This window comes from Etheostoma cragini, chromosome 3 (genome assembly GCF_013103735.1).
Source record: "Etheostoma cragini isolate CJK2018 chromosome 3, CSU_Ecrag_1.0, whole genome shotgun sequence".
NCBI lineage: Eukaryota > Metazoa > Chordata > Actinopteri > Perciformes > Percidae > Etheostoma > Etheostoma cragini.
The window spans coordinates 19,990,532-20,003,883 of record NC_048409.1 but is presented as its reverse complement, the minus strand read 5'-3'; the positions used below and the strand labels follow the sequence as shown (position 1 = coordinate 20,003,883).

The following is a 13,352-nucleotide window of genomic DNA, read 5'->3' as shown; positions in this document are numbered from 1 at the left end:
ATGTGCCTAAATATGTATTCCGTGGTATGCACAAAAAACATCTGTAACAGCGTGCATCTATTTTGCAAAGAAAATTCTCCGCCTCTTAGAAGCAGGTGTAAACCAGCCGCAAGCAGGTTTATGCGCATTTGCCTCCTGGTGAAATGGCAGCAGTAATCTGAGTAAGACGAAGACAGGCCAAGGAAGCAAGCTGAAAGTAGTTTTGTCACAAGGATCACACTTTTTCAGTTCAATCATTAAGCATTATAGATTAAGCAGTGATGCAATATTACAGTTACTGGAAGAAATCAAAGATGACATTGAATCTCCGACTCAGCATCCACATTCCATTCCAGCAGTTGTTAAACTACTTGCTAAGTTAAATTAAAACATACAATATTGGCATCAGGATAATTTTAAATAGTCATAGCATCAGCAGTGGGAATGTCGCACTCAGCCGTATCATAGCACAGGCACTTAACGCTTTGCTACAGTGCACATACATTTCCCCACCACTGATGCCGTAATTACATGCAACAATCAGGATTTCTTTGACATCGGCCATTCAGTTACACATGTCCTCATTTTTACGGTATAATAGGCGGAGAAAGGCACTGATTACCCGATGAACTGGAAGTTTGGTAAATACGACGTAAACTGATGTGTCACAGCGTACACTTTCTGCGGGTTAGCCATGGTGCTTATAATGCTACATTCGCAAATGTACGTACATCTGGCCCTAGGTGTCAAAAATCAATATTGGCCTGCAAGTGTCCTCAGGCCTGGACTCTTGTTGATTGTGGGAAATTTGAGAGCAGATATGACAATGAACACTGTAGTTACAGCCACTTTCTCCTTCATCGGTAAACACTCAAAACGGCTGCCACACCATGCCCACACCGTTTGACAAAAAGTTTTTCTTCTAACACATTGTCATTGTTAAGATCTTTAGATGACACAGACTGAATCCAGATTTGATCTGATAGAATCTCTATGAGGATTTCATTAAAGTATAGCACCTTGACTTTTAGACCTACTTTCTGTTGCCACTAGGGGGTGTTATGACTTTGAGCCAATATCAGCGTGTATATGTTGTCAGGGTTCGACTCTGATGAATCGTGAAAAGTTTTGAGCTAATTGGACAATATACACTCAAGTTTCACCCACTTCCTGTTTTGATGGCAAAACGCACAAAACTGCCGTCCCGCCACGGCCATGCCCTATGAAGAAAAGTTTTGTTTTAAGACTTTTTAGTCTTTAACTTCTTAAGATGGCACAGACTAAATTTGAAGTTGATCGAACGAAAGGAGGAGTTTGTTAAAGTACGACATGTGGAAATTGCCAAAATTGCACTAATTTCAAACTTTCAATTCAAAATGGTCGCCTTCCTGTTGGGTTTAGGGTATGGCTCAAATGGAGTTTTATGTACGTCTTGGGGCTAGCGAGCCATTTTTGTGCGCCTATTCCCGAAACCCTTCAAATACGTAAATTGTCACCTGACTTGATGCGACCGCCAAATTTGGTGAGTTTTTGAATATGTTAAGCCCTTCAAAAAGGTAATTCATTTGCCAGGAAAAAACATTTGCCAGGAAAAAACTTTCTTTCTTTCTGTCTTTGGACAGAAAGAAAGAAAGAAAGAAAGAAAGAAAGAAAGAAAGAAAGAATAATTCCTTCAGTTTCAATAGGGCCGTGGCGTTCGGTGCTCAGGCCCTAAAATATACACAGGTAATCCTGAGAACAAAAGATATATGTTCTATTAAAACCACCAGAAAGGAATTAAATCAATGCCAATATTTCCCATTTGGCAGACAGTCTCAATATGACTAAACCTTTACAGACTTTATATTTATATTTACTTTATATTTCCACTTTAATTTTATTTCTCTGCATGCAGCCCCCATTTTCATTATAACTACAAGCTTGAGAGGTTACTTGTTCTTGATTAAACTTCATTGGGTTATCATTCAGCAATGCCATTTCACTAGTGCAATCGCTAGCTAAAGTCTCTTTCTTAGGGCCCTTTAAGTCTCCTGCTGCTGCTTCCTGTCTCCTGCTGCCTCTATCAACACCCTTCACCGGAGGATTATTGGAAGATAGCTAGAGTCAATGACAATGAGCTAACGAGAACAAGAAATAAGGAATAAGGAGAAGAAAGAGTAGAGGGGAAAGAGGGGCATCTGCCATGCAGTACCCTCGCCACGAGCGAGTGATCTGCCTTATTGATCCAGCCAAATGAAAAGTGAAAGTAACGATTTGTAGGAGAGAAGGCAGCAGGAGTAAAAAGAGAGAGCAAAAGACAAATTGCGGCATTGGCTTTCTCTGGTTGCCAAGCCTGTTGCAAATGGATATGAGTGAATAATTATGGATACTTCAGAGAGATGAAAACACAACTGCCCTCTTCTACCTTCCATGACCGCCTCTTACTTTTCAAAATCTTTTACAGTGTAGGTGCTCTGACATATTGCTTTTCACAGAAATCCCGGAATCTTCAAGGAGTGAAGAATTCAATATTTGTATTCCTACATGTTAGTAAGGTCATTGCCAATGTATTTGCAAAACTCAACTGATAAACTAATTTAAATACAGGGTATCAACAATGTTAGGTTTAATAAATGCTACTTATCTAGCCTTCTTAGTATCTTTTTGAGTTTTCTTATACTTATAAAAAACTGCCATTTCTTTCCATACATGTAGGAGTGAACAGCTGCCATACACAGCAAATGCAAATGAGTCTTGTGTTTTTGGCTTTAATCCCCTTGACACTGCTTTCCTAATTTGGCAAACCCTACACCGACTACTCACAGTAATTAAAACAAAGAAACACATTATTTGTAGAAACTTGACTTTGACTGCAAGCCACATACAGCAGCAGGAAGTGCAGTAGTTGGCCCTACTGTATTTAAATAACCAATCAGCAGTGAGAAAGGGAAAGCCTTTATTACCTATTTGGATGATTGAAGGTGAGAGAGTTTATCGTCCCTCCCCATAAACCAAAATAGAAGTTGTTTGTTTAATCCCCTGCCGAGCTAGCTGTGTCCTGAATGCACTACCGGGAAAACTGCAGGCTGACACGCACGCAAGGTAATGGAGGAAATATATGCAAGACCCGTGTCACTGCAAACTCCAAGCTGTCAATTACTTGCCAGTGGTGACAGAGTGTGTCATCGACTTGGAAGACAGCTAGGGCCTTACACACCTACAGCACACAAATACATAGGGTATACACACAATATGCTTACACGCACACACACACACACACACACACACACAGCCTTCCTTCTTCGAGGTGACAGCAGATTAAATCTAAAACTCTCCCCTCTATCTTTCATAACTCAATATCAGCCCAAACTCCTCCATGTGCCATATGAGAGGAACTACTCTTCTTTTGACTTTGATAGGCTGTGAAATAACGTAAAATAAATATTTACTAATACGCAGAGGAATACCTTAATCACTGCCAAAGAACAGACACTCTTTATGCTTTTTTGTGATTTGCTGACTTGATCCGTGAGATCTAAACAGTTCAGTTGAGCCAAAGTGACCTTGTCTCACCTGCCTATTTGGAAGAAAATGTGCAATAAGTAGCAAAAGCCTTGGGTTTGCTTTTATTCATTCCAGCCAAATCTTTAAGTGCAAGAGTGATGCAATTCAAGAGGAAAACACTAAACACATCACAACATTTATAAACAACAATGAAGTCCCTTCATTAAATAAGCTCTGAGGGCAAAATAGATGGTGAACTTTCCGAGCATTTGCATTGCTTGCCTTCTTACCCTCAGACGCCAAAGGAGAATCAAGATCTTGTGAATTAGTCATGAAGAAAGGCGATGGAGGGTTTCAGGTCCAAAAAAGACCCATGAGGCTAATTATATCCCTTGCAGCAAGTTGGCAATGCTCCAGACCTTTGCTCTAATCTTTTTACCTTAGGTTGGGGACCACTAGAACAAAGGGAAAGAGATCACCATTGTTTGATTAAGGTCTGAAAAACTACTTCTGTTTTTCAGACTGTGTTCTGTTTTCTTTTTTTTTTGGTACATCAGGATCGTATTAATCTTTTCCACAAAGGAAAATGTGTCATAATGTCATAATGAAATGTGGGGCTATTTTTAACTCATTGCTGACATTTGAATACATCCGTTTCTATCTTAAATGTCTTTCCTTTCTCTGTTTCTTTCAGACCGTCTCTCACTTTGTCCTTTATTTTCTGTGTGACTCACCAAATCATTCCTAGTTAATGCAGAGGCATGGATTTAGAGAGGTCCAGGGTTCAACAATTTCCTGCATGTCTTCCCCCTTTCTCTCCCCCCTTTCTAACCTAGCTGTCCTGTCCATTAAAGGTGTAAAAGCCCCAAAAAATAATCTAGGGCACACTCATAGAAATAGTTCCAAAAACTGTATTTTTTCTGATTAAACAGTTATTAATACATATGAGTGTGTAGTAATATATTTTCTCTTTTTTGTTATTGCGGCTTCAGCATGCTATTTTGTCAGCTTTACATTTGATCCCATATCTGGTTCATTCCATTATTACAATTAGATTTGTGCAGTTGTTGCAAGGGGGGAAAATTAAAAGACCTTGCACGCGATCTTCCAAAATGACATTCATTCAAAAAGGCATTCATGAACACAATATGATGCTGCTCTTATGACAAACATAATTGATAGCATGCCATTTGAATGAGCCATTGTGTGTTAGATATTTGTTTTCTCTTTCCTGCATTGTTAATGTCTTGGACCCACGCTTCAGCAACAATGTATTTACACAAAAGCCCAAGGGTATCTTTTGTTTTGGTGTTTTCAATTGCCAAAGCTGAACCAGCTATTTCTGTGGAAAATTCGGAATTCATTATTTCTCAAGGCTCACACTGGCACCATTTTAGTATTGGGGTGGACTTTGAGGACAGGGTAAAAAAATTCATTTACGGTCCCTATGTGTGTATTTTGTCACAACCGCTGTCCGTGGTTCTAGCCCTGTTATTCACTCAGTGGTACAGTTTACAACGAGTAAGAACCTCAGGCCAGTGTTGGGTCTGCATAAGAGACATTATTTGCAACTGTTGGCCTGACTATATAACAGTGCAATTTGGCAATTGTTGTTATTTCTGTTCATTTCTAAAGAAACATAACAATGTATAAAAGGCTTCATTGCCTTGTCTCTCGCCTTGTGGCCTCGTAGCAGCCGTTTTTGTAAAAATAGGCTAACGATTGTGTCATAAACACGCGACATCCTGTCGCACAGTAGAAAGATCACTATAGTCAGGAAAAGCTTGCGGACAAGCTCAGTTTGAGTCTGCGCAGTATGCTCATCCATCAGCGGTAAAGTGCTTCTAATTGACTTCACTGGTCTCCGTCGAAGTCTAAGTAAGACATTGCTGTGTCCATTTCTTTCACTGTCTATTGTGCTATTAGAATAGTGTGATAGCTCTTCAGGGCTTTAGTAGGGCTGCTGTTTAAGGAATGGTGTTGTCCTTATACTTTTTCATGACTTACAGTAACTAGAATCAAACTTTTTGTGCCTTTGCTTTTCTTTATTTCCTCATTATTATACAATATTCATATCTATATGCCTCTTACTGAGTGGTGTTGGAAAAATTGTGTGTGTGTGTGTGTGCACGCAAATTTTGGAGACATCCTCAAAAAAAAGCTTTAGAGCCTCACATGTACGTAACCAATACGTCTTTTACAAAAGTTAATTTAGGTCTAGCTAAGCATCTCTTTTGAAGTATAGGGAGAGATAAGGTGTCCTAAACGGCAGACATTCTGGGAGAAAATATAACTAACACTTCTACTGCACTGCTTTTTCTGCCATTTCTGAAACACGAGATGGAATGATAACTACATCTATCATATCAAAGACTCTGTGAACAGGTGTGTGATTATGGTAGACAGACCGTGTAGGATTTTTTTTTCTTCCCAGCATTTCAGCAGGAGGAGAAATGACACAAATACATCTGTGCTCTGCAAAACAACAGTACCAACTGCGTACAGGTGCTGAGCTGATTTGAATTCACACTACATATTAAATAGGCTTGCTTCAGCTAACTGTAATTGTTGTTAGCAAAGTAATGATTGGCATTAAGAAAAATCTAGCACCATGGGGGCTAATTGTCTGCAGGACCTTGAAATAAGCTCTTTTTTTTTTTACTGTTCTTACGGAAACAGTATCTTAAATTAAATTTCTCCCACCCTCAAACTCTCTCGCACTCACACACACACACACACACACACACACACACACACACACTAACAGCTATATATCGCAACACAGTCGGGTTGTGAGCAGTGATGTCAGCACCCTCCCAATCTGTGGAGAGCAGCTTCTGGGGCTGCACATGGCTGCGCTGTGAAGGAGCAGGCTCTGCACGTTTTTGACAGCTCTGGCATCTCCCCTCTCCTCATCTTCATCCTTCCATCCCTCCATTTTATTTGGCAGTGTTAATTCGGGAGGTCATGACACCTACACTACCAAAAGTTTTCCACTTGCAAAAATGTTAAAATGTGTCCGTGTATACTCCAGCCTTTGAATCCTAAGTTGTGTTTTTGACTACCTCCCTTTTCCTCACTAATTCCACTTTCTTTCCCATATTTGCCCTCCCAGTTTATTTTTTAACATATGGAAGCACACACTTTCTTGGAAATTGGTTCTGCTGTTTTTTTTGTGTATACATTTTGTACAATCCGCCCTTCTGTGTGATTGCTGTCTGTGCTCCTGTTTGTGCAAGTAGAAGGATTTTGTGGATTTCTCCCCCTTTTCATTCATTCACTCATACTCCGTGTGTGTGTGTGTTTGTGTGTGTGTGTGGTTGTGTGTGTGTGTGCGCTCACACACATGGCTCAGGATCATCTGGCTTTCAAGCAGATGTACAATGACAGCACTTGAAGAGGGCAGGTGATTTGGGCCAGCGAGCCACGCATGTCTCTTGTATCCACCTGCTCTGAGTATTCCACTTCTCTCCTTTTTGTCTTCTTTTCTCCCGATCTATCCATCACAAACTCTGCAAGCTGTCGCAACGGGGTGACAGGCGGCCCATGCACGCATTTTTCTGAAAAAGATAGACAGGCAAGTCAGGAAGCTCATTGTTGTTCAGGGCACGTCTGCTGAAGCACAGCGCTACAGCAGCTACACACCAGCCTCCTCTCTCCCCAGCACCATTCAGCCCCATGTGAGGAGTCCTCTCCCATTCATTCGCCCCCAAATTGCTTTTTCTCCCTTGCTCACCCTCCTGGAAAGCCGGGACACTCACAGGTTTTCATCGGGTGCTTTCGAGAAATTCCCCCCAATATTGGTTTGGCCTGAAAACCCCAGCAGGTTCTCCATCAGCATTACCATGTGTTACCAGACTAAAGAGAACTTTTCAGCCAACTACAGTGCATGTTATCAGCTTCCCCTTACATAAATTCAAGTTTTATGTTTTGTGTTTGGGGAAGTTTATGTTCGGTGTTCAGGGAATTAATTTGTTTTAAGAGACAAAAGGCAGCTTTAAGACCCCCAGGGATTATTCATGCCCCTCTTGGAGGTGACAGACTTACCACCTTGCACTGTTAAGTTAATCACGCATCAATATTCCTTGGTCTCATTTATGGATATCTTTGATTTTGCAGTAAAAGTAAATTATCTCCCTGATGTCCAGGCTTTCTGACATCAATGTGCCTTTATTTTCCTTGTGACCGAGGTAGGGTTTATACTCAGACATTTCTAGCATTGGTATATTTGCAAAAATACAAAAATTAAGTCTTATCTCAGACTGGGTGAGGTGACTGACCTCTATAAAATGTTAGCAGCCTTAACACTAAATAGTGGAACTATACCAATCTTAGGGAATGGTTTAGGGTAATGTACACTGTGACAGAAAAATTGTATTTCTCGATCAAACTAAGAAAAATTACAGCTTTGAGCTTTAAACCCACCATCACATTTATGATCTTTGGGTCAAAGTAACTACAATAAGCTCTTTCAAATGCTAAAAGTAATGAACTGGCTGTGTCTTATGCTATTTTACAGTGTTAAGTTAAAGCCACACGCCTTACGTTTTTAATTAATACAGACATTAAAAGCAAAAACTCTTTTGTCACTGATCTAGTGGTTGTTTTTGATTTATATAAAACCTCACTGAAATGCGTGTAAATTTCAATGTCTGTGTCTATGCATGCAGACAGTGTTTATGTCTGTGCATGCACAGGAGAATGCAAATTTGTTGAAAGATATTACATCATTATTCCTAAGAAGAAAGTAGTGAGTGGAGCAGGGTTTGCAGTGAGTCAGCCATGTAATTAAAGAGGAGCGATCAATCTGTACCACTGACCACACTACTTATGCCAAGTCCATCGAATGGCTGCAGTAAAGAGCTAATTTAGAACCATTAGGGACTGCCGAGTTTGCAAACAGCCCAGTAATGATGATGGCTGATTCAAGTTCAAGGCTTGGCCTCTGTATAACTGTCAGACCTGGCAGTCATACGGCAGGATCAGTGGAAGATCCCAGATGAAGAGAAAGAGCTAAATATCTGTTTTAATTATATTTTTCCTGGTCAGTCGTTTGTATTCAATGGATGTTGAGTTATTGGTCAAATCCTCCCTTATCTTCAGCAGACATGAAAGGTTTTCACCTGCCAATAACAAAAGCACAAAGGTTACTTTACTGAACTATCATGCAATTAACTCTAACTGCCCTTTTGCCTTGGTAAAATGCTAATTTAGTAGTGGCGATTTGAAAAGATGCAAAACTACAACAAGCTGAAAGTTTTACTAGTTACACAGAAATAATTTATGTCCAGGCTGGCACAAACTGTCTCCACATTGGTACCCTCCGTTTACAGTAGGACCTCAAACACAATGGAGGAGAGAGACATAAACACGTATGGATGCAGGAGGGAGGCAGCCGGGCATGTCCCTCTTCTTACTTGTCTGTTCACCATTCACCCTTAGTGTCTTGCTGGCAGGCTGCCCTCCAGGGGGACATGACCTGCAAGTGCAGCGGTGCTCTGTTTGGTCTGCCTGTGACGTCCTCTCTGCTATGTAGTGCATCTATGCACAAAATCATGAACTCCTCTTACACTGACATCCCTCAATGGAAGCCATACAGGTGAATCAGAGTAGATAACTGAGACTATAGGTCATAGTGACTTACTGAAACAGTCTGCCATGGGTATACATTATATCTACGTTCATTAGTGGTGTCACCTTCCGACCCAATAGTACCTATTTATAGGACACTGATATGTACTAATACTGTACGTGTAGAGGAGAAATATTCCTTTGTGAGAGAGCAAAGAAGCCTCTTATTTCTCTTTCACTCAGAGTTTTGAGCACTTGAAAAGCAATACAAGGAAAATCTCCTAACTTTACGTCTGAGTCCTATCAGTCACAAACTGTCAGATTATCCTTTCTTATCTCCCCAACTCCATATAAAAACATTTTATGGTTGCCTTATACTGTATGTTTGGCATTTAATTAATGTTTCAAACGTGTGCAAGAGAGCACTGACAGAAAGCCAATAACAATGGATCTTTGCAATCAACTGTCACAGTGCTATTGCTGAGCCTCACATTTTGTTCATTTTCTTTAATGACAAATGGAAGAGCTGGTTGAGATTTCTGGCTCATAATGCTTTCACATGCTCCCTGTCTCATTTGCATACCATGCAGTAGCTCTATTCTTAGCATAATAATAAACTAATGTGATCTCCTTGACTTTGTTTCCAATGCTGAAAAAGGACCAGAAGGTGACCACATTCTCACAAAGATTCTTTCTCACTTGTCTAGATCAGCACACCCTGTTGTCTAATCAGCAAGTGCTGACCTGAGATTCCTCTACTCCTCCAAACCCTCTGCATATCAAGGAAAACTAGATGAAAAAGAGCCTTCCAAGATCAACGCTGCATTTCAAACTCAAACACACAATGTGAACTAGTGAGTGGGAATTGTGTTGGAAATTGCAGATTTACTGGTCCGGTTGGGCAGTGGCCCTGTTCAGACTTGGCATTGTCTTGGTTGAACCGATCACAAGTATACCACTCCAAGTCGCATTGAGGACGCATTGAGATGCGGTTAAATAGATCACATTTGGATGTGGTCCGGGCCGCATATGGCCACATTCTTTTAGCAGTGTGTATGCGGATGTGTCTTGGGCCACATTGAAGGACCACCTACTCAACTGACGTCCTCTGTGTAAGCTTAGCGTTCTCATTTTGCACATGCTGGTTTTGTCCATGATGTCTGATCATTGCAAAAAGCCCATAGACAAGTGCGTCAAACATCTTGTGCAATTGCGTTTGATTGGAAAATTTCAAGGAATAGACCCAGTCTGTTTTGTATTAATTTCGTCTTTTTTTCTTCTTTCCGGCAGACTAGGCATGGGGCAGTCTCCCGTCGGTTAAAAACTAAAATGCATTTGGTCTTTGCAAACAGAAACGATGTGTATTTACTTGATTAAAGAACCACAGAGAAATATCCCATCACAAGTGGTCACTCAAGATACATGTGGAGACACATTATAGTATGTGGTGTCAATTGAAATACTAACTACTTACCTAGGCTAGGTAAGTTAACTTTTGTAAGTAACCTTTCTTATGTAATGTCTTTAACTAATGCCACATATGTAAATATTTTAACCCAAACCATGAGCTTTTACTTAACCTAACTAAGTAGTTGTATTGCCTGAACCAAACCATGTAATGTTTGTTTTGGATGATTTGAAACTTCAATGGTCCTTACCATATAAATGATGAAGGGGCTTCTGAACCTACTAGTAGAAGACAAGAATACATACTTTATTATTCCTTTAAGGGGAAATTGCCTTTTTTCCACTATGTTGTTACAGCTACCCACATTACACAGGCAGGAAATACACACACATGCCCAGGACCTATACAAGTCTCTACAAACTTAGCTAGTGCCACCCCTTCTAACCCATATTATTTCCTCTGATAATGCCCATTCAATGGAGGGTTAACATTCAAAAGGAGTGTCTGGGTTGGTACCAACGGACTACGCCAATAACACTAAAACATAATTAAAAAAAGGTATTAACAAACGGAAATACATTGAATAGATATTGCTGAAAAAACGCCAACCATAAATCGCACGTGGTTTAATTTAATGAAAATCTTAAGTAGTATAACTTTAAAGTAAATAATTATCTTAGTCAGTGATCAAACTAGAAGTTTTGATTGATACTATTATAAGCACGTTTACAGCAACTTCAAACCAAAACTGCGTTCTGTAGAGTACATTTTGACATTAGTCAGTAATTTTAGTTAAGTGTGAGCAACATTAAACACTATATGAAACTTTTCTGCCACTATGCTTATTTATGTCTGCCATAAAATAACTTTTTATCCTTATTGTCAATAAATGTACATACCAGTATCCTAATTACATTTTCTCTCTTTTCAATCATCTCAGTGCTGTTTGACAGCATAGATCTAACCCATAATAACCTTCCTCCCAATCATAATACTTTTGCCGGGGAATATGGCAGCTGCCTGCAGCCTTTGATTTCATCTTGCCCCAGATCTGCATTATAATGAGCACTCAGGTCAATCAATAATTCACTGCAGTTTCAGTTATAAAAAAAGAAAAACAAATAGATCAGCTCTTGGGTAAAACAGGAATAAGGCTTTGATCAGTGCTATTGAAATGCACATATAGCACTGTTGTGATGTTTTCTTCTCTCTGTTGTTTGCAAAATGTACATCTGTGTGAGTTATACACAGACTGAATCACATGTAATGCTGACATTTCCATGTGTATTGTATGTATAGAAGTGGACTCACATCTGCTTTGCCTAAGAAAGAGTTGAGTGGCAGAGTTAATTGTTTTAGAGAGGCATGCTGTGACTTGTGTAAAGCTTTGTGTGCCACGAACCGCACAACCTAATTTAAGTTTTTGATTAAGTATAGGCTAAATTTGTTTCTTACTGTGAAGTCATTACCTTCCCTGAATGAGGAACCATAGATGTGGCTTGTAGATTATTTGTATACAATAAACCAAAATGGTGTCTCTTGTAATCACGATTATTTGCATGAGTGTCCTAGTTAAACTGGATTGATCTCAATTTTTTTTAGCTGTCTAAATGTCCTTTAAATTGATTTTTTGTGTTTTTTTGTTTTCAATGCTCAAGTGGTATTTGAGCCTCGACTAAACTGTTGGTAACTCAGTTCACATCGACGGTAACTTTAAATGCAAATACATTTAGTCTTTCGGAGAGAACCATCTGGAAGGGCTTTGAAACTCAACTTCCTATTGAAAATACCCTTTATTTACTCATTTCTGGAGCTTTGTTTCTGGTAGCCATCCACTCCTGTTCATGGATGTATTTTTAGACCCGTTAAGATCCGCTCCCATTCCAACGTCTCGCCTCTGCTGCTGGCGGCCACCCACCCCTACTGACTGCCTGCGCAGTGCTGCTGCGCAACAGAACAGAGGGGAAGAATTACAGTAGAAATACAAACTATATTTTGTTATATTTATACGTCGCTGAATCTAGCAAGAAAGTTGCCAAGTTGGCAACACTGTCCGCAATGTTACTGCTGCAGCTTCCTGATTTCCCAAACTACGGAGCAATATCACAGAAACTGCATGCGTTACTCATGTGTTAAAAACATTAGTGGTGTGGTGTTGAAAGGAACTTGTGTTGACTCGTTATTAATGCGTTAATTTTGATGGCCCAATTATTTGTTTTGTCTTATGTGATTCACACAATAGTCCATGCAACCCATTAATTATCATATGGTTATCCCGAGGCTAATGTCCTTATTCTGTGTCTATATAGTCCCCCCAGAGGACCCAGTCATCAGTGGAGGGCCGGTGGTGAGCCTAAGGGCTGGTGACCCACTCAATCTGACCTGCCATGCGGACAACGCCAAGCCGGCAGCCTCAATCATCTGGATCCGCAATAAAGAGGTCCTTAACGGGGCGATGTACTCCAAGGTAAGCATAGAGGTGTGTGTCATACCAGGTTCGAAGGCCAGGGACAGGGTGGGGGTGGAAGGAAGTGAGTGGGTTGCATGGTGGCAGTACTTTCATTTAACCAGTTTTTTTCATAAAAGTTATCTGAGATAGGGAATTAAAAACTGTTAATTTACATGTTTGCCTGTCTTGCTTTGCTGTGAATCGGCAAAAGCGCTAAACACCCATGAGATGTTTCAGAGTGACTGTCTGAGTCATTGGTGGGCGTTTGCCTCAGCTTCCAGACTGCTTTTTGAAATGAAATCCCTTGAAAATCCAGGTTGTGTTTTGATTCCTAAAAAGATGGCTGGCCTTTTTTTTCCCAGTACACATAAACTTAGAAAAGCAGATGGCAAGATCGGGGAACTATCAGTAACTTTGTGTTTCTCTCTGGTTTTGATCTCATCCTTTCGTGCCATTTGTCTC

General features: G+C 40.2%; 1 protein-coding gene across 12 annotated transcripts in view; it reads left to right on the top strand.

Moving 5' to 3' along the window:
• kirrel3b (kirre like nephrin family adhesion molecule 3b) overlaps positions 1 to 13,352 on the top strand; it is a 161,746-nt gene that overhangs the window by 99,367 nt on the left and 49,027 nt on the right. For 7 of the 12 annotated variants that reach the window (XM_034866851.1, XM_034866850.1, XM_034866845.1 and 4 more), the window contains exon 4: positions 12,751 to 12,920. In XM_034866851.1, coding sequence (XP_034722742.1) covers positions 12,751 to 12,920 — 170 coding nt within the window. The remainder of the gene's footprint in view (positions 1 to 12,750; positions 12,921 to 13,352) is intronic. The other 5 variants (XM_034866856.1, XM_034866846.1, XM_034866854.1 and 2 more) reach the window with 1 other exon arrangement.